The following is a 20,231-nucleotide window of genomic DNA, read 5'->3' as shown; positions in this document are numbered from 1 at the left end:
ACACGACATTATTGAGAGAGCCGTTGTGGCTTGTTTGGGAGAGAGGGGGGAATTTTATTTTGACAGGTGGCTGCGGCTTTTTGGCTTTGTGCGTCGAGGACGGGCTATTATTGTTATCGGATCCACACCAACGTGCAACGGCCTTCTTACAAGCGCAAATCCACACCTCTTCTACAGCAAAGATCGGACCACGAGTTCACATGCCCCCCAGTGGTGCCATTCTTCCTTTGTCGTTTAGGTCGTTAGATCGTTTATTTTCAAAATCACGCACGGGTTTCACTCTGGGCTGTGCTGCGTTCTCCCTCCGCTTCTCCAGCCTCCTTCCTGTTGGCTTCGGCCGCTTCCTTCTCATCAGCCTCGAGCTTCTCCCGGTTCCAACTGAGCAACCTCTCGTCTCCCGGCTTCCGTGGCTTCACAATATTCACCACAAGCACGAGAAGTCCCACCACCATGCAGCAGGCGCCGCCGGCAATCCACGAGTAGCCCAAGAAATAGTTCTTGCCTCCAAGCACAGACCGCTGCGAAATGAAGATCTTCTTCTTGCCGTCGTAGGGCAACACGGGGAAATGCAACCCGACGCTCACTTCGTAGACACCCTCCGGGAGCGCCTCGTTGTCGTTCCGCATGTAGAGCTTGTTGAACTTCTGGAGCGCCGATGTAAACATCCAGTTCTGGAAGTCCTCCCACTTCGAGATGTCGGGCACGTTGGTGGAGTTGTAGCCCTCGGGGAACATCTTGTACCAGTTTGGAGGAGGAGCAATCTCGCTCGGGTCGTACTTGGTTTTTTTGAACCGGCCGTCGTTGGTGGCCCAGGCAATCCCGTTTCTGGACCACACATAGTCGTCGCTGGTGCCGTTGACGCCGGTGAAGGTGGGCGTGAAGGTGTCGTTGAACAAGGAGTTCGCTACAAGCCCACAGGGGTACAACTTCTTGCCGCTGGCGTCCTGAGAAAGCGGCTCACAGTTCTCTCCCACGCCGTCCTTGATGGACGCCAAGGAGGCTGCTGTGCCCTCGATCTGGTCCTCAGAAAACGACTTGGCATAACGTCTGTGGTTCTGCGAGAAGTTCTCCAAACGATAAAAAAAGTAAAGCGGGCTCTTCAACGTGTGGGGAACGTGGAACTGGATCTTGCACACCCGTCTCTCGTCCTCAAAAGGCTGGCTCTCGTTGGTGTCCAACTTCCACTGTGCTTGTGGAACATGGGCATAGTCCAAGTTGTAGTTGGTATACTGGTCTGGGATAGGCAGCCAGTAGTCTGCCGAGGCCAAGTTCTCACACTGGCTGTAGTCGATGGTGAAGTCCTGTACTCTGTGGGAGGCCAACCACATGGCACCTCCCAAGGGAAGGAGAAACACACCAAGCCCCAAAAGAATCGGAATAAGCCAGTACGCGGTGATCACCGGATTAAGCGCCTTGAGCCGCTGCTGCTGAAACGCGTTGTCGTTGGGCCGCCTCAGCTTTTCCTTCTTGGGCTCGATGGCATAATCCGAGTCTGAGTCGGACTCTGTCTCCAAATCGTCTCTTTGATCGTAGCCCGGCTCGGACTGGTCGTCGAACGGCGAGCCGGACGCCAGCAGACCCCGCATTTCGGGTGCCAGCACGTCGTTGCTGGAATCCTTGACGCTCATGGAAAAGAGGAGTAGGTGAAAGTTGATGAGACTGAGATCACTGCGGTGGTTGATATGCCGGCGGGGTGGGGGAGGTTGATGATTATTTTTTTGTTCTTTAAAGAGTTGAAGAAGAATCGAAGAAGAAGAGTGGTTGTGAAGAAGGGGAATTTTTTTTTTTGTGGGGTCCCCCTGGCTCTTTGTTGTCGGTGCTACGGTTCATTCGGCAATTGTGCTAAGCCGTGGACCCGCACTCAGGAACATAACCGGGAGTAGGTCAACGGGGTCAATATTGACAAATATCGTCTGAGGGGTCGGAAATTCGATTTCTTGCGTTTCATTAATGTTTCATTAATAGTTAGATTGGCAAAACGGGATTTCCTGACTTTTCGGCTTCCTGGCTCTCAGTGGGTGGGTTAGCTATTGGTGAGGAGATCTCGTGGCTCCGAACCCGGCGTGGGGAGAAACATCGTGTGGTTAGAATTGCTGGATGGAGGTGGTGGAGATAAAGTGATTTGGCGGTTTTGAGAAATTCTGGGGGGTGTAGGGGGTTTGAGGGGGAGGTTTGGTTGATCTAAGCTCGTAGATTGAGGACCTGAGGAACTAGAGGTGAAGAACACAGTAAGAGGAAAACTTTACCATAACGAATGAGAGGCTCATTCATTTCTTGATAATTAATCTTAATTGGTGCTAAGTAGCCTTGAGTCCTGGCGTCGGTGTTCTCTTGGTGTCACAGGTAGAATCATGATCTGTAGTACAATCTCGCTTGATGTAAGTGCTATCACGGACTACACTTCATAATGCTGGGCTCTATGGTTACTAATCTCCACAATCAATTGACCTACTTTCTGAAAGATGAAGCCTCCGTGGGCTCGTTCTGTGGATTCAGATCATGACGAGGGTGTTTCTTTGATGGTACGACGTAATGAAAATATCCAATAACAATACACTTTCTTGTTCTTTAATTCATGAAACATAGATGTTATCGTTTCTGTTGTTGTTGGCCCTGGTGCACGTGGAATCGTGATGAATATAGTTCACATCATGGAGCTGTAGTAGCATTGAGTGAGCAAAACTAGAAACAACTTGAAAAACTACAAAGAACGAATCAGAACCGAAAAGTCTTATCAAAAGAGCTCCAAACATGTATTTGAATGAAACGTTGAGTCTGTTGAAGTATTGGAAAGTCACGACTTGTCTATTCAATCAGTCTGTATCACTATTCTAAGAGAAATACGAGTCCGTCGACCCTGTGTCTACCCTGTGCCTAATTCACAACTAGTCATTCCATGACCTCGAAAAAGCAATGATTTCCCATCAACACAAGCAAAGAAGCAATCCAATTCAAGAAAATTCTATAAAAAACGACTTTTTCTCGTGGCGTTTCAAACCTTCATGAGCCCGTGTCTCCAATTTGGAATGGCTGCGAAATCGGTCTTCTCATTCAACTCCCAACAACCGCCCACACCGGGCGTTTTTCGAACCCAAAAAGACGATTTATATGACCCCGGCGTCACAGAATCTTGAAATTTCAAAAAACCTCATCCATTTGTTGGAACCCCCACTTTTGGAAATTTTTCACTTTCTCCAGTCTGTCCTCAACGAAACACCACCCCACCCTTTCCCTGCCATTCCCCACAACAGAAACAAAAAGAAAAAGACCAATGTCATCAATACTATTCTTTCTAAATATACACAAATCTCGACTAATTATCCATGGGGATTCACCCACTGGCCAAATCATCGGTGGTAAAACACCAGTGTCTTCGCGCGTGCAGTATGTTCAAATTTTTTAGCGGTTGCTTCAGCTTTCACCAAAACCACTCTTTCCAATGGACGGCGCAGAGAAAAACATCGAAATCTGGAAGATCAAGAAGTTGATCAAGTCCCTCGAGCTTGCCCGTGGTAACGGTACCTCCATGATCTCGTTGATCATCCCGCCAGGATCCCAGATCTCCTTGACCCAGAAGAAGTTGACTGAAGAATACGGTACCGCCTCCAACATCAAGTCGAGAGTCAACCGTCTTTCCGTTCTTTCCGCCATCACTTCCACCCAGCAGAAATTGAAGTTGTACACGCACTGCCCCAAAAACGGTCTTGTGCTTTACTGTGGTGATGTCATTACCGATGAGGGTAAGGAAAAGAAGTTGAACATTGACTTTGAGCCTTTCAAGCCAATTAACACGTCCTTGTACTTGTGTGACAACAAGTTCCACGTGGAGGCGCTTTCCGAGTTGCTTCAGGACGACGACCGGTTCGGTTTCATCATCATGGACGGTAATGGAGCTCTTTTCGGTGCTGTTTCTGGTAACAACCGTGAGGTTTTGCATAAGTTTACTGTGGACTTGCCCAAGAAGCACGGCAGAGGTGGTCAGTCTGCTGTTCGTTTCTCCCGTTTGAGAGAGGAAAAGAGACACAACTACGTCAGAAAAGTCGCCGAGGTTGCTGTGCAAAACTTTATTGAAAACGACAAGGTCAACTGTAAGGGTTTGATTTTGGCCGGTTCCGCCGACTTCAAGAACGAATTGTCCAAGTCCGACTTGTTCGACGCCAGATTGCAGGCCCGTGTGTTGAAGATTGTCGATGTTTCTTACGGTGGTGAGAACGGTTTCAACCAGGCCATTGAGCTTTCTGCCGAGACCTTGGCCAACGTCAAGTTCGTCCAGGAGAAGAAGCTTTTGAACACCTACTTCGAGGAGATCTCTCTTGATACCGGTAAGTTCTGTTACGGTATCGAGGACACTTTGAAGGCCTTGGATGCTGGTGCTTGTGAGACCGTCATTGTCTACGAGAACTTGAACATTGTCAGATACACCTTGAAGGACTCCGAGGACCGTGAGGTGATTGCCCACGTGAACCCAGAGTTGGGTGACAAGTCCTACTTGCTCGACAAGGCCACTGGTACCGAGATGGAGACCGTCAAGGAGGAGATGTTCTTGGAGTGGTTGGCTGAAAACTACAAGAGCTTCGGTGCCACTCTCGAGTTTGTCACCGACCGTTCGTCCGAGGGTGCCCAGTTCGTCCAGGGTTTCGGTGGTGTTGGTGCTCTTTTGAGATACAAGCTCAACTTCGAGCAGTTGATTGACGAGTCCGACGAGGACGAGTACTACGACAGTGATGAGGACTTCATTTAAAAGGTGTGGTTAGACGCGGCCTGCCTAGGCCCGCTTCTGTGTATTTTAGAATGCAATTCGGAAACGAGTCCGCTGTAGATGCTTATTTTCTGTTCTTCTTGTTCTTCTTCTGGCCCTTGAGCTCGTCCAACGCCTTCACGGCTTCTCTGCCAAGAACGGTCTCTGATGTCTTGCCGGAAACGATCTGGTGAGCTAGGTTTTCAAGTCCGCTGGTGAGGTACGATCTTCTGTGGTTTTTCCTGAGAGGAACGTTGAGAAGCTCTCTGAGCTTGGCCTTTTCAACCTTGGTCTCGTCGTTTGTGAGCTTCTTGCCGTCGTTTCTCTTTTTCTGCTTTTTGATCACATCGTCCTCGAAATCTTCAATACCGTCAAGGTCCTCGATTCCCAAATCCTCGGCAGCCTGTTTGACCCAGGACGACTCTTTTCTGGTTGCTGTAGATGCAATAGACGAATCTGCCAATTTCGACGCAATACGGACCCTCTCCCTAAGCTGCGTAACAAGGTCGTAATCAATGTCCAACATCTTGAGGTCGCCTTTTCCAGAGACCTTGGAGTGTTTTTCAGCACTGGCAGCCACGAGGTTTCTCAACTTTCTGAAAGGTCCCGAGGCCTCTTGTGGAGAGCAGAACATGACAGAAACACCCTCTTCACCGGCTCTGGCAGTTCTACCAGAACGATGAATGTACACATCAGCTGATCTGGGCAAATGGTAGTGAGCCACATGGTCGATATGTGGAATATCCAAACCTCTGGCTGCCACATCGGAGGCTATAAGCACAGACGTTTTGTTCTTTTCGGTAGAGGCTTTGAAACGCTCAAGAGCACGCAATCTCTGTTTTTGGACCATCGACGAGTGGATGGAGAATGCTGGGATTTTGAGGTTTTCGAGGAAAGGAACAAGCCTCTTGACGGAGTCCACGGCATTAGCAAAGACAAGCGTAGATCCAGGGTACACAAGCAAAAAATAGTACAAGAAAAGGTCTCTTTCTGCTGCACCACACTCAACAAGCGCTTCTGTGACTTGACCGGAAACGATCTCCTTGGGGTTGGCATCACAAAGCGATGGCTTGGGGTCCTTGAATCGAAGCTTTTTGGATAAAAGATCGAGAATCTCTGTGTTGCCGATAAGGCCTCCACTGTAGGCTTTCTTCTCCTTCTGCTTGCCCTTCTTGTCAAGCTTACCGAAAAGGTCCTTGGAGAATGTGGCAGAGAAGACTAGAGTCTGCCACTTGTAGCCGTACTTTTTGCTATCTCTGCTTTTGATGAAAAGCTCAAGAATCTTCTCAAACTCCTCAAAGTGTCCGTCCTGCAATAATCTATCAGCTTCGTCAAGAACAACGGTGTCTGTAGCACCGAGTCTAGCAGCCAAGTCGGAGTTTTTCTCTATAAGTTCCAAAAGACGACCTGGGGTGGCCACAATAATACTAGGGCCATATTCCAACATACGCTCCTGTTTCTGGATCGAAAGACCTCCAGTAATAGAAACAATACCATGCTGAGAAAGCGGAGCGTACTTTGAGATTCTGTTCAAGTGATCAACAACCTGGTGTGCCAATTCTCTGGTAGGCGCAAAGATTATACCAGAAGGAGGGGGGATTTCTTCTTTGGCACGGGTCTCCTTGATTTCGTTCAACTTCTGGATGTGTCTTTCGAGAATCGGAAGTCCATAAGCTAGGGTCTTACCGGAACCGGTTGTAGCTTTACCAATGACGTCTTTGCCTTCGATAGCCAAAGGAATGGCCAATTTCTGAATAGCAGTTGGGGTTTTGAAACCAAGCAGCTGGAGACCGTTTAGAAGATACGGACTGAGAGAAACCGAGTTCCAGTTGGGTAAATCGATATCGTCATCTGGAAGGGGAATGTCCAAACCAGCAAATGCGTTGGCACTGAGGTTTCCGTCATTGTCGTCGTTGTCTTCAAGAGCCTTTTCCCTGGCTTCCTTGGCCTCGAGCTTCTTCTGTTTAAGTTTCTCCTTCTTTTCCTTGAGCTTGGCCTTGTTCTTCTCCTTCTGCTTGGCTTTCTTTTCGTCCTGGGGGCTCATTTTAGTGTCTTTTTCTTCAGACTCCCCTTCCTTGGCTTCCTCTTTCTGCTCCTCCTTCAGCTCCTGCTTGTTCTTCTTCTGCTTCTTCTTCTTGGGCTCATCGAAACCCAAAAACTCGTCATCGGAGGCCTCCAAATCGCTCTCTCTGGAAACAAACTCGGCCTTACCGTTCACCATCTTCACATCCACACCCTCAAGCTCTTCAATGCCAAACAAACCACCGTAGTCTTCCATGTGGTCTGGAATGTCCACTGGCTTCCATTTGAGGGCATCAGCCGTGATGATTTTGTTGGTTCTGCGCTGCTTTTGTTTCATCGTGGGCGTGACCTTCTTGGCCAGCAGCTTGAAGCTGCGTTTTCCCTGCGGAGGCATTGTTAAATTTCGAAAGTGGTTGGAATCTAGGATTATGGGGTAGATGGATCTGAAAAGCTCGAGATGAGCTCGCGTGATACTGGGCACGTGCAGACCAGAACTCCCTATTTCAACGTGATTTCACGGTTTCTGTAGATTTTACATTGATATTTGAGGCTAAATAATGGAAACTTCAAAAATTGTATTGTTTTTGGTACTTTGGTGCATATCTATACCCACCACCCTGATCCTCCTACCAATGCGAATCAACATACAACTACATGCTAAAACGTCCAAAGACGATAAGTTCGTCTGCAGGGGTGCAGCGGAAACCGAAGCTCAAGCCCCAGAAAGCCCGCAAGATTATACGACGTTTCCATGTTTTGCAGAAAAACAAAACGGCGCTTTTGAGAATCCTAGACCTTGATGAATCGGACTACAAGGACAAGCTAGGATCGGTGTACACTAAGGAGTTCGAAACATTCAAGCTTCCAAAGAAGCCTGAGCTCTTCAAGTTCGATAATACAACCGCCAAATCTGAAATATCCAAAATGCTAGGCCGCATTGATAAGGAGGTGGAACTAAGAGGAGGACTCCATATATACCAGATGGCTTCTACGGTGGGGCAGGCTTCTGAACGTGGAGGCGACTCTTCAAAGAAACTAGTTGAATGGTATAAGGAGCTCGGACGAACGGCTACCAAGAGCTTGGAGATCGGGTGTCTCAGTCCCAATAACCAGATTTCCACCAGTGGGTTGTTTGGTGAAGTCACGAGAATTGACTTGAATTCGCAGGATCCAAAGATTCTCCAGCAAGATTTCATGGAAAGGCCGTTGCCTGTGGATGATACAGACCGTTTTGATCTCATACTGTGTTCGCTCGTGTTGAACTTTGTTCCTTCTGCTGAAAAGAGAGGCGAGATGTTGAAGAGGATGGCCCAATTTTTGCTTCCTGTTGGTGAAACACCCCTGAGTGTTTTCATGGTTTTGCCGTTGCCGTGTGTGTCGAATTCTCGGTATATGAGCAGGGAGTTGTTTTTGGAGGTTATGGGCAAAGTGGGTTTTTCTCAAGTGAAGTATCACGAAGCCAACAAGGTGGCATACTGGCTCTTTGACTGGGATGGAAAGAAGCCAAAGGCCGGGAAAAAGGAGAAGAAGAAGGAGATTCTTCCGGGTGCAACGAGGAACAACTTCTACATCGCCCTAGGGTGAGCCATCCCTGCTATTAATGACAATTTAACTTATAAAGATGATTTTGTCTTCTGGCAGATTAATTGACAATTGAATCTTTTGCCCAGAGGTAGAAGGCTCATGTGATGCCCCTTCAGTGAAGCCAAGTATCGAAAGCCTGTTTAGCCAAGTAACGAAAGTCTACTCGGCATGATTCAAAAAGCGGAATTGAACTCCCTGCAACATAACCAACACATCACGATTCTGCATCAAAATCCCAATTCCACGGAATCCAACCCTTCTAATCCCTCGAGGACCGTATGACTACTCGTGTGATCTTCTAGAAGCGGAGTCAAGCACGGCTATACAGACATATCGATATGATCAAACTGGCACAATGGTTCATCGTGCATTCGAGATCGATCTGGACCTGCTGATATTATTTCTAGAAGTCCGGGGAAAACTGAATCCAGAATTCTCTCATACACTGTACCCCACAATTTCACCTAAGAAATGTACCATCAGACCATCGTTCGCCTCGAGTCTGGAGGTAGCAAAAGAAATTCACATATGTCTGAAAATATTCCTGTTTGAGCAATGAAACTCTGTCACGTCCTGCGAGAAGCGATAAGTGATCTCTCATTGAAATTAAAGAGAAATGGGAAAAGCGAGCGATTGGTCAAACCTTAAAGTGGTTGCCACCTAGTTGACGTTTTTTCTTTTATTCCATTGACAGCTTCTCTAATGCTTCACCGTTGTGAGCTGATTTGTTACCCACTTCTACAAACTTGCGTGGTGTGGTATGCGCTTAAGCGAGATTCTTGCGTTTTGGACCCTTTCAAAAGAAAGCAGTGAAACAGGGCGACCTTGCTTGCTTTGGTCCGTTTTCTTTCTTTTTTTCCCATTTATTTTTACCTACTTGCACCGTCAGATCATTCATCCCAGGTACCTGAAATTGAGCGTCTGGTGATGCCTGCAAATCCCTCAGCAAGACATGCAGGTATCCGGAAAAACTTTCGATCTTTTCAGACGATTCGATGCAGCTGGCAAGTCGGCAACTAAAACCTCCGTTAAACTGACCATTTTTTTGATGGCAAGGCAATTGTGTCGTACGGCCGTTCGGACTTTTACAGGTCCTGTGTGAAGGAGCGCCGTTTTGACATCATGGTTTGTTCCGGTGTGCCTCGAGACTAATTGCAACGTCGATCGATGTTCCATTTTTCCGCCCTCCAGCAAGCCCCCCACATACACTGTGATGTCCCCCAGGTACTCCCCACTTACCTGAAAGAATCCGAAGTACAGAAAAAAAAAGACTCGGAATGTAAATTCAACCCGGTATGCGTTTGAAGCCTAAAGTTGACATACCATGCCACGGACACCGAAAGAGGTTTTTCCGGGCTTCATGCCTTACGAGCTTCCCGACGCCGCTCCTCGTCTAGACCTTTTTCCCCGAAAGCAGTTTTTTGGGAATGGTCAGAAGACGTACTTTCTTCTCGAACATTTCAGCCTTGCAGGTGCCAATTGCCTGTCAATGCTCGGTGGTCCTCACAAGTCTTGGCTTTTTTTGCACCCACAATTCTTCGCCTTTCAGTAGGGAGATTCTTAACTCCAGAGAAAATTTCCGGGGCATCTCCGGAGAAACCTGGAGCGAATTGGGGAATGCATCATGTACGCAAAGCCGCCCGCATATGGACTGGCAGGACCTGCTCAGCTAAGTATGGGCCCGGCCTGCATGAGAACGACGTTTTTAAGTGCATCACCCTGGCGTGGTGCGTCGCCGTGCATGCATGCTTGCATTGTTCCCAGGCAATTGCAACATGAAATGCCTCACAGCGCTGGTAAAATTTAGCAGCCGCCTGGAACAGCCAAAAAGTATAAATGTGGGCACATCCCGCCTTCTATTTTCTATCATCAACAACTTACGATCATGTCTCGTGACGAAACAACTTCCTCGGGTGTGCAAACACCCACCAACGATTCGCTTTTGGACAAGTCCATCCAGGAGCAGAAGAAGGACTCCACTGAGGAGGACCTTCCTGAATTGCCCAAGAAATCCACAAAAGAGTATCTTGTGGTGGCTACCTTGTGTCTTTTGGTTGCATTCGGTGGTTTTGTCTTTGGTTTCGATACCGGTACCATTTCCGGTTTCGTGAACATGCCTGACTTCAAGGAGAGATTCGGTCAGCTCAATGGCTCTGGTGAGTACTACCTCAGTGACGTCAGAACCGGTTTGATGGTTTCCATTTTCAATGTGGGTTGCGCCATCGGTGGTATTTTCATTTGCAGAGTCGGTGATGTCTACGGTAGAAGAATCGGTATCATGTTCGCCATGGTCATCTACATTGTCGGTATCATTATCCAGATTGCTTCCCAGGACGCCTGGTACCAGTACTTCATTGGTCGTTTGATCACTGGTCTCGCTGTCGGTACCGTTTCCGTCATCTGTCCACTTTTCATTTCCGAGGTTTCTCCAAAGCAAATTAGAGGTACCTTGGTCTGCTGCTTCCAGTTGTGTATCACCTTGGGTATCTTCTTGGGTTACTGTACCACCTACGGTACCAAGACCTACTCCGACTCCAGACAGTGGAGAATCCCATTGGGTCTCTGTTTTGCCTGGGCTCTTATGTTGTTGGGTGGTATGGTTTCCATGCCTGAGTCTCCAAGATACTTGATCGAGAAGAACAGAATCGAGGACGCCAGAAACTCCATCGCCAGATCCAACAAGGTTTCCGTCGAGGACCCTGCCGTTTACACCGAAGTGCAGCTTATTCAGGCTGGTATTGACCGTGAGAAGCTTGCTGGTAACGCCTCCTGGACCGAATTGATCACTGGTAAGCCAAAGATCCTCAGAAGAGTCATCATGGGTATCATGCTTCAGTCCTTGCAGCAGTTGACCGGTGACAACTACTTCTTCTACTACGGTACCACCATTTTCAAGGCCGTGGGTCTTGAGGACTCTTTCCAGACCTCCATCATCTTGGGTGTGGTCAACTTTGCATCCACCTTCCTCAACATCTACCTCATTGAGCGTTTGGGTAGAAGAGTCTGTCTTCTTGCCGGTTCCGTCAGCATGTTTGTGTGTTTCCTCATTTACTCCATCCTCGGCTCCGTCAACTTGTACATTGACGGTTTCGAAAACACCAAGGAGAACACCCGTACGCCAACCGGTAACGCCATGATCTTCATCACCTGTTTGTACATTGCATCTTTCGCTTCGACCTGGGCAGGTGGTTGTTACTGCATCATCTCTGAGACTTACCCATTGAGAATCAGAGCCAAGGCCATGTCTGTGGCCACTGCCGCCAACTGGATGTGGGGATTTTTGATTTCCTTCTTCACCCCCTTCATCACGTCCGCCATTCACTTCAACTTCGGTTTTGTTTTCACCGGCTGCTTGTTGTTCTCCATCTTCTATGTGTACTTCTTTGTCTACGAGACAAAGGGTCTTTCTTTGGAGGAGGTCGATGAGATGTACGCCTCTGGTGTTTCTGCCTGGAAGTCCGCCGACTGGGTGCCTCCTTCGGTTGCCCACATGGCCCACTCCACTGGATACGCTGCTGACGAGAAGCCTGGTGATGAACAGGTTTAATGACGATACGAAAGGACCTTATAGATTTGTCCAAAGCATAGATAGCACAATAACAACGAAAAGAATCAATGATGTATTTTTGAGGAACATTGGTGTCGTGCCGATGGTGCTTGTTTGTTGATATATACAACTGGATACGACAGTGGCGGTACACTTGCGTATACGAAAACGACTCACCTTTCTGGGCAGACGGTGGGGCTACTGGATAGAGAGACGTCAAAGTCTATGATAAAGTAATGTCAACGTTTTTTTCACGAACCGATGAGTACGCTGTAGATGCCGTAGAAAAGAGAAATCAACATTCCAATTTGAAAGAATTACAACTTAGCATCAAAATACCACGGTAAGCACCACCCCATCCACGTCCAACTTCTCCAAAATAACCAAAGTGGGGTCTTCTGGGGATGACACGATATTCTGAGCCGATGTTCCCCGTAGAAAGTGTCGTGAAAACAAGGTCAGCCATACTGACCGAGGATAAACTCCAACCGTGTGACACAGTGCCTGGGGCATCGGAAGCTGCATAATTTACGACCAACGGTGTCTGGAGAAAGTCCGAAAAGGGTAGGTTGAAATATGGCTCAGTAGATTGCCGAGGTATTTTGCGGTGTACAAGTTGCAAAACGATCTGCAAAGCCACGAGATGAATGGGCTGCTTCTGCGTGACGGGGCATTATTTTCGCCGTATGTGCAAGGCGAGGTGATTGTTGCACTGCATGCGCGCCCAAATGGGGCATTCAGCAATAAACGTCCGGCACATAGCGCCCCATTACGACTTTCTGTAACGTCGCCGCGCCGCCTCTAATGCACCATCGCATGATTCTTCCGATGTTTTTTGCAACCAAACCCGTGTCACCATAGTTTTTCCGTCTGCTGAGCCCACAGTCAGCCGTGGCCGTCCCACCAAGGCAGCTCCACCACATCCAATGGCATTATAAATATCGGGCCTGGCGACCCCCTATTCTTCTTTTTTTTCTCATCATCACTTACAAACACATTAACACAAACACATAATCATGTCTCAAACTAATTTGGAGCAGACCCAGCTGGGAGCTCCCACTACCAACACGAACATCAACGACAATGTTCTTTTGGATAAGGAGGTCGACAAGGACTTGGCAGTCGAGCCTCCAAAGGAAATCGACACTCGTTCCGGCAAAGAGTACATTGCCATGTCGATTTTCTGTTTCCTCGTTGCCTTTGGTGGTTTCGTTTTCGGTTTTGACACCGGTACTATTTCCGGTTTCGTCGCTATGCCCGACTTTATCGAGCGTTTTGGTCAACTCAAGGATTCCGGTGAATACTATCTTTCCAACTCGAGAACTGGTTTGATGGTTTCTATTTTCAACATTGGTTGCTGCATTGGTGGTATCTTCATTGGCAGAGTCGGTGACATGTGGGGCAGAAGAATGGGTATCATGTTGGCTATGGCTATTTACGTTGTCGGTATTGCTATCCAGATTTCTTCGGACGACAAGTGGTATCAATTCTTCATTGGCCGTATGGTTACTGGTCTTGCTGTCGGTACTGTTTCCGTTGTTGCTCCTGTTTTCATTTCCGAGGTTGCCCCCAAGCAGGTCAGAGGTACTTTGGTCTGTTGTTTCCAGCTTTGCATCACTTTGGGTATCTTGATTGGTTACTGTACCACCTTCGGTACCAAGACTTACGACGATGCCAAGTGCTGGAGAATCCCATTGGGTCTTTGCTTTGTCTGGGCTGCCCTTTTGGTCTGTGGTATGTTGAACATGCCTGAGTCGCCAAGATTCCTTATGAGCAAACAGAGAGTGGACGATGCCAGAAGATCCATTGCCAGATCCAACAAGGTTGACATTAACGACGACGTTGTCGAGGCTGAAATCAGAACTATCCAGGCTGGTCTTGACAAGGAGGCTCTTGCTGGTAACGCCAACTGGATGGAGTTGATCAACGGTAAGCCCAAGATGTTCAGAAGAGTCATTATTGGTGTCATCACCGCCATTTTGCAGCAGCTTTCCGGTATCAACTACTTTTTCTACTACGGTACCACCATCTTCAAGGCTGTCGGTATGGAGGACTCTTTCAAGACTTCCATCATTTTGGGTGCTGTCAACTTTGTTTCCACTTTTGCTAACATTTGGGCCATTGAGCGTTTGGGTAGAAGACTTACCCTCTTGATTGGTTCCGTCGGCATGACCGTCTGTCTTGTCATTTACTCCGCCTTGGGTTCCGCCAAGTTGTACATTGACGGTTTCGAAAACACCGAAGAAAACACCAGAAAGCCAACAGGTAACGCCATGATTTTCATCACCTGCTTGAACATTTTCTTCTTTGCCTCCACCTGGGCCGGTGGTGTCTACTGCATTCTTTCCGAGAACTACCCATTGAGAATCAGATCCAAGGCCATGTCTGTCGCTACCGGTGCCAACTGGGTGTTTGGTTTCTTGATTGCCTTCTTCACTCCATTCATCACCTCCGCCATCCACTTCAACTACGGTTTCGTGTTTGCCGGTTCCATGTTGTTCTCCGTCTTTTTCATCTACTTCTTCCTTTCTGAGACCAAGGGTCTTTCCTTGGAGGAGGTTGACGAAATGTACGCTTCCGGCTTGCCAGCCTGGAAGACTGGTGGATTCGTCCCCGAGGCCGAAAAGACCGAGACTGCTTAGACGGTCATAAACTTCCTGCCACTGTACATTCACAGGGCTTAATTTTCTAATTTTGAATGAATGATGTTTTACCGATACAGCTTTTGTAGATTTCGGGGTTTTGACAAAGGACTTAAGTGGGATATGAGAAGAAACATGGTAAATTGAAGCTGGGAAGTTGATGCAAGTCGAGGCATGCTGTACGTATTTTTCTTTTTCTGTTAAAGTCATCTGAACGTATGATGTTTGCAGCCATTTGCAGTGATGATGCTTTCTTCGAAGTGGGGAAAGCAACGCTGTTCTATTCTTTAATTTTTTCCTGTGATTTTGTTTTGTCAAAGGAAATCATGTGTTTGGCAAAATTCAAAAACTCGCTTTGTGTGTTGTACATTTATAGCGTTGCGGACTTTCTCACCAATGTGTCAAATATGAGGCGTTCACATGAACCGCACCGAAAGTGATGAACCAGATGCCATTAAAATCGTTTCTTGTAAATATTGAAGATAATGAAGGTTTTCAGCTGCTTCTAAATAGCGGTCTACAAAAGAGCAAATCGGTAGACAACAAAGACATAAATTCAGCGGAATACATCAAGACTACTATATTCCACCAATACTCCACCAACTGTTCACTGACCACTAAGTAAATATAATAAATATCTCGTTTTTTCACTAATTTCCAACAACATACTCCAATTCCGCTTATCCTCACCGGCTCCGTCCCATACAAACCCTAATACCCAGAGAGGGTCCACTTTTTCACTCAAAACGGTAGCGCACTTCACTAATCGTAGCGCATTCTCGTATATCGACGCAGGTAAGCCACACCAGGAAACAAGCTGCAATCTCCGCTATCATCGGCCCAACAAGAGCCTCATTTCAACAATTACCTTTTTACACCTACGCCAAAATCAAAACTTCCATAAAGTTTTCATAATTCTCAGGATGGGCCGATTTCGACATAACACTCCCTGCGTAAGCGAGGTTACTACCCGACAGGGAAGCAAATCCAGAAAAGCAGAACGGCGGAGCCGTTGGAACAATGAAACCACACGCATTCTTCGCTTTTCCTATGTCTCTTTTTCTTAACTCCCTTTATGGAGACATTTTTCATAATTTTTCACCACGTAGACGTGTTTCCCTGGAGATGCCGAGAATGGGCCGATCGCGGTGTGGCTGATAGTGGCAGGTCGGCTTGAACTGCCATAGTTAACGGCTTCGTGGACACACTAACGCCGAGACCGGCTCGTATCTGCGGCCATTGGCCCGAGATTTTCCATGTTTTTTCACCGTTCAGTGCCAACAATCCAACGACATTCAGTCGGGTGTTCACGGGAAGGAGGGGTAGCCTAGCGGGGCCAGCGCGGGGGACAGTACCGACCTCACGTGCCAGTTCCGCTGACCCGAAAATACCGTTTAAACCGCCATAATCAACGCCATTGACAACCAGCAAGGCCCTAGGCGCACTCCCCGCGTCGTGTTACCCCTCCTCCCCGAAATCTGGCGTCTTCTGGCGTGTCTGAGTCACCCGAAAATTTTCTCCGATCGGCTTTCGCACAAGTATATAAGCACCCCAGATCCCCAAATTTCTCGGTAACCAAAATGCTCCGCTCTTCTAGATCCTTTTCTGTTTGCGCCAGATTGGCCAAGTGGAACGAAATCCCATTGGCTCCTCCTGACAAGATCCTCGGTATCAGCGAGGCCTTCGTCAAGGACACCAACAACAAAAAAATCAACTTGGGTGTCGGTGCCTACAGAGACGGCAAGGGTAAGCCAATTGTGTTCCCGTCGGTGAAGAAGGCCGAAACCGTGCTTTTGGAGAACGAGTCCAACAAGGAGTACACGGGTATCACCGGTTCCAAGACGTACCAGGACGCGGTCAAGAACTTCATTTTCAACAACTCGGACAAGGACACCAACGGTGCTCAATTGATCAAGGACGGCCGTATTGTCACCGCCCAGACCATCTCCGGTACCGGTTCTCTCCGTGTTATCGCCGATTTCCTCAACAGATTCTACTCCTCGGGCCAGATCATTGTTCCTAAGCCAACCTGGGCTAACCACGTTGCTGTGTTCACCGACGCTGGCATGAAGGCCGACTTTTACGCCTACTACGACAAGGAGAACAACGGCTTGGACTTTGAGAACCTCAAGAAGTCCGTTGCCGCTGCTCCTGAGGAGTCTGTGATTTTGTTGCACGCCTGTTGCCACAACCCTACCGGTATGGACTTGACTCCCCAGGAATGGGAGGAGGTTTTGGAGATCATCCAGCAGAAGAAGCTCTTCCCTCTTGTGGACATGGCCTACCAGGGCTTTGCCTCTGGTAACACCTACGAGGACATTGGCTTGATCAGAAGATTGAACGAGCTCGTTGTCCAGGGCAAGATCCCAACCTACGCTCTTTGCCAGTCTTTCGCCAAGAACATGGGCTTGTACGGTGAGAGAACCGGTTCGATCTCCATCATCACCGAGTCTGCCGAGCACTCCAAGGCTGTGGAGTCCCAGCTCAAGAAGTTGATCAGACCAATCTACTCCAACCCTCCAATCCACGGATCCAGAATCGTCGAGACCATCTTCTCCAACAAGGACTTGTACAACGAGTGGTTGGCGGACTTGGACGCTGTGGTGGGCCGTTTGAACGTGATCAGAGACAAGTTGTACCAGAAGTTGGACAAGTCCAACTACAACTGGGACCACTTGTTGAAGCAGCGTGGTATGTTCATCTACACCGGTTTGTCTGCCGAGCAGGTGATTGAGTTGAGAGAGAAGTACTCTGTGTACGCCACCGAGGACGGTCGTTTCTCCATCTCTGGTGTCAATGAGGACAACGTTGACTACTTGGCTGACGCCATCAACCAGGTTATCAAGAAATAGGTCACTGGGTGTCCTAGCTGTTCATAGTAACGACGAAAATGAGAAGTGCTTGTAATATTGGGGAAATGGAGAATGGAGAAATTGAGGATGGTAAGATAAGTGAAGAAGAGGAAAGCTAAGCCGGTTTGACACATCGATAAGGTTTGAGGTGCATTATCAAGTGCCGCAGGCAAATTGAGACATAAGGTTTGGGTATTCTAGAAGCATATCCCTTAACTGGGGATTTGAAATAACCTTCACTCGGTACATGCAATTTTTCACAATTTTCAGCCAATTCCGGGGTTGCGTGAGATCGGTCCAATTGGGTATCACCTCCAAATCAGGAGATCCCGGAAATGCCATCAGATGATTTTTACTACTATCCCAAAACTACTCAAAAAACGTCAACAACTGTAAATCACTAAAAGTCTCCTCGGGTTTCAAACCAATGCTCCGAGATTTCCATTGTGTGGAAATGTGCCCCACCCTGCGTCGGACCCTTGAGCCCCACAAAACAAAATCTCTATACATTTTCAACAATGCGATCAGAAAACTCTTTCTAAGCGATTCCGCCATTTTCTCTATATCTCCATATTTATGACACCACCACCTCTACACGATGCGTCTCCTGACACCCAAATACGAGTCTGAGGGGAATGGACCACGTTGTGGAGAATAACACAAAATCCATTTAAAAGATTCACAAACTATAATCCTAAGAGACTGGTGGGGTAGAGGATCGGGAGTTTCAGGTCCGTAAGGGGGTGCCCCGCGTTGCCCCACCGGGGAACATAAATAGGGCGCCATTTCCCACTTTTTGAAATTGCACAAAACTGCACCTCTCGCCTGCACTGTTGGCCGGCGCGACATCAACACCGCAACTTTCTTCACTTTCAACAACTCCAAATGTCCTCCGTCGTAGAAACGAAGCCCTTCACTGACCAGAAGCCCGGAACCTCCGGCCTCAGAAAGAAGGTCACTGTGTTCCAGCAGGAGAACTACACCGAGAACTTCATTCAAGCCATCCTCGAGGCGATCCCAGAGGGTGCCCAGGACGCGACCTTGGTTGTGGGCGGTGACGGCAGATACTACAATGACCATGTGGTGCAGCTCATCATTGAGATTGCTGCTGCCAATGGCGTCAAGAAGATCATTGTGGGCCAGAACGGCTTGCTTTCCACCCCAGCCACCTCCCACATCATCAGAATCTCCAAGGCCACCGGTGGTATCATTTTGACCGCCTCTCACAACCCAGGTGGTCCCGACAAGGACTTGGGTATCAAGTACAACATGGCAAACGGTGGCCCAGCTCCAGAGTCTGTCACCAACAAGATCTACGAGATTTCCAAGTCTCTCACCCAGTACAAGACCTACAAGCTCGATAAGGTTGACCTCCAGAACGAAGGCACCCGCAAGGCCGGTCCAATTGAGGTTGAGGTGATCAACCCAACCAGTGCTTACGTTGCGCTCATGAAGGACATCTTTGACTTCCCTCTCATCAAGAAGTTCATCCACAGTGCTGGCGAGTCCCAGGGTTTCAAGGTTCTTTTCGACGCCTTGAACGGTATCACCGGTCCTTACGGCCACAAGATCTTTGTCGAGGAATTGGGCTTGCCTGAGACCTCTGTCCAGAACTTCGTGCCTAAGCCTGACTTTGGCGGTTTGCACCCTGACCCCAACTTGACCTACGCAGAGACTTTGGTCAGCAAGGTTGACGCCGAGAACATTGCTTTTGGTGCTGCTTCCGACGGTGACGGTGACAGAAACATGATCTACGGTGCTGGCGCTTTCGTCTCGCCTGGTGACTCTGTGGCTATCATCGCAGAGTACGCTGACGCTATTCCTTACTTCAAGGAGCAGGGCGTTTACGGCTTGGCTCGCTCCATGCCAACTTCCGGTGCATTGGACTTGGTTGCCAAGGACAAGAACCTCAATGTCTACGAGGTGCCTACCGGTTGGAAGTTCTTCTGTAACTTGTTCGACGCCAAGAAGTTGTCCATCTGTGGTGAGGAATCCTTCGGCACTGGCTCGAACCACATCAGAGAGAAGGATGGTTTGTGGGCCATCTGTGCCTGGTTGAACGTCTTGGCTGACTTCAACCAGAAGTACCCTAACGAAAAGACCAGCATCAAGGCCGTCCAGGAGAAGTTCTGGCAGAAGTACGGCAGAACTTTCTTTACCAGATACGACTACGAAGAAGTCTCCAGCGAGGGTGCTGCCAAGCTTGTGGAGCTCCTCGGCTCTATTGTCGAGCAAAAGAAGGAGGGATCCGAGTTGGCTCCAGGCTACACTGTCAAGGAAGCCGCCAACTTCTCCTACACTGACTTGGACGGCTCTGTGTCGAAGAACCAGGGTTTGTTCATCAAGTTCACCAACGGCTTGCGTTTCATTGTGCGTTTGTCGGGCACTGGATCCTCTGGAGCCACGGTGAGATTGTACTTGGAGAAGCACTCTGCTGACCCATCTACGTACTCCGAGCCAGTTGACAACTTCTTCTCTAAGGACATTTCCTTCATCTTGGAGTTGTTGAAGTTCAAGGAGTTCTTGGGTAAGGACCAGCCAGATGTGAAGACCTAATTGCATGCATTGGAGTAAGTAGCCAATGGACGCGGCAGCAGCCGATAATAATAATCACCAAGTGTAGGGCATTGAGTGAAAAATAGTGGAGTTTGAAGCACGTTTTCTATGAAAATAAGACAACTTCACAGCAATCTCAACCACAGTATCAACAGTTCAAGTAGTTACTGATAAAGATCTTATCTCTTTCCTCTTTGGGTCTACATAGCATATTACATACCTTCAAGCTGTTTCCTGGACCTTGCATTCATTGGTAGTCATTAAATAATTATACATGTTATACTAACGTT

The 20,231-nt window shown here is 48.1% G+C and overlaps 8 protein-coding genes across 8 annotated transcripts; 6 read left to right on the top strand and 2 right to left on the bottom strand.

Moving 5' to 3' along the window:
* Positions 1-263: 263 nt before the first annotated feature.
* On the bottom strand, positions 264-1,628 carry LEM3 (Lem3p; the record flags this gene model as incomplete). The annotated part of the gene is made up of 1 exon (XM_024859558.1): positions 264-1,628. The coding sequence occupies one exon, from the start codon at positions 1,626-1,628 to the stop codon at positions 264-266; it is 1,365 nt and encodes a 454-aa protein (XP_024712227.1).
* A 1,811-nt stretch (positions 1,629-3,439) lies between these two features.
* Positions 3,440-4,741, top strand: ERF1 (translation termination factor eRF1; the record flags this gene model as incomplete). Its single annotated transcript, XM_024859557.1, has 1 exon — positions 3,440-4,741. The coding sequence occupies one exon, from the start codon at positions 3,440-3,442 to the stop codon at positions 4,739-4,741; it is 1,302 nt and encodes a 433-aa protein (XP_024712226.1).
* An 82-nt stretch (positions 4,742-4,823) lies between these two features.
* On the bottom strand, positions 4,824-7,154 carry MAK5 (putative ATP-dependent RNA helicase; the record flags this gene model as incomplete). Its single annotated transcript, XM_024859556.1, has 1 exon — positions 4,824-7,154. One exon carries the CDS (start codon positions 7,152-7,154, stop codon positions 4,824-4,826), a length of 2,331 nt encoding a protein of 776 aa, XP_024712225.1.
* Positions 7,155-7,414: 260 nt separating this feature from the next.
* On the top strand, positions 7,415-8,344 carry C7M61_004232 (25S rRNA (adenine2142-N1)-methyltransferase; the record flags this gene model as incomplete). Its single annotated transcript, XM_024859555.1, has 1 exon — positions 7,415-8,344. The coding sequence occupies one exon, from the start codon at positions 7,415-7,417 to the stop codon at positions 8,342-8,344; it is 930 nt and encodes a 309-aa protein (XP_024712224.1).
* Positions 8,345-10,229: 1,885 nt separating this feature from the next.
* C7M61_004231 (sugar porter family MFS transporter) lies at positions 10,230-11,891 on the top strand (the record flags this gene model as incomplete). Its single annotated transcript, XM_024859554.1, has 1 exon — positions 10,230-11,891. The coding sequence occupies one exon, from the start codon at positions 10,230-10,232 to the stop codon at positions 11,889-11,891; it is 1,662 nt and encodes a 553-aa protein (XP_024712223.1).
* Positions 11,892-12,907: 1,016 nt separating this feature from the next.
* On the top strand, positions 12,908-14,533 carry C7M61_004230 (sugar porter family MFS transporter; the record flags this gene model as incomplete). Its single annotated transcript, XM_024859553.1, has 1 exon — positions 12,908-14,533. The coding sequence occupies one exon, from the start codon at positions 12,908-12,910 to the stop codon at positions 14,531-14,533; it is 1,626 nt and encodes a 541-aa protein (XP_024712222.1).
* A 1,580-nt stretch (positions 14,534-16,113) lies between these two features.
* On the top strand, positions 16,114-17,385 carry AAT1 (aspartate transaminase; the record flags this gene model as incomplete). Its single annotated transcript, XM_024859552.1, has 1 exon — positions 16,114-17,385. One exon carries the CDS (start codon positions 16,114-16,116, stop codon positions 17,383-17,385), a length of 1,272 nt encoding a protein of 423 aa, XP_024712221.1.
* Positions 17,386-18,270: 885 nt separating this feature from the next.
* PGM2 (phosphoglucomutase) lies at positions 18,271-19,941 on the top strand (the record flags this gene model as incomplete). The annotated part of the gene is made up of 1 exon (XM_024859551.1): positions 18,271-19,941. One exon carries the CDS (start codon positions 18,271-18,273, stop codon positions 19,939-19,941), a length of 1,671 nt encoding a protein of 556 aa, XP_024712220.1.
* Between the last annotated feature and the right edge of the window lie 290 nt (positions 19,942-20,231).

Source organism: Candidozyma pseudohaemuli (genome assembly GCF_003013735.1).
Source record: "Candidozyma pseudohaemuli strain B12108 chromosome Unknown scaffold00013, whole genome shotgun sequence".
NCBI classification, from domain to species: Eukaryota; Fungi; Ascomycota; class Pichiomycetes; order Serinales; family Metschnikowiaceae; genus Candidozyma; species Candidozyma pseudohaemuli.
Note: the sequence above shows the minus strand (reverse complement) of the source record. Positions and strands in the feature narration are given on the sequence as shown.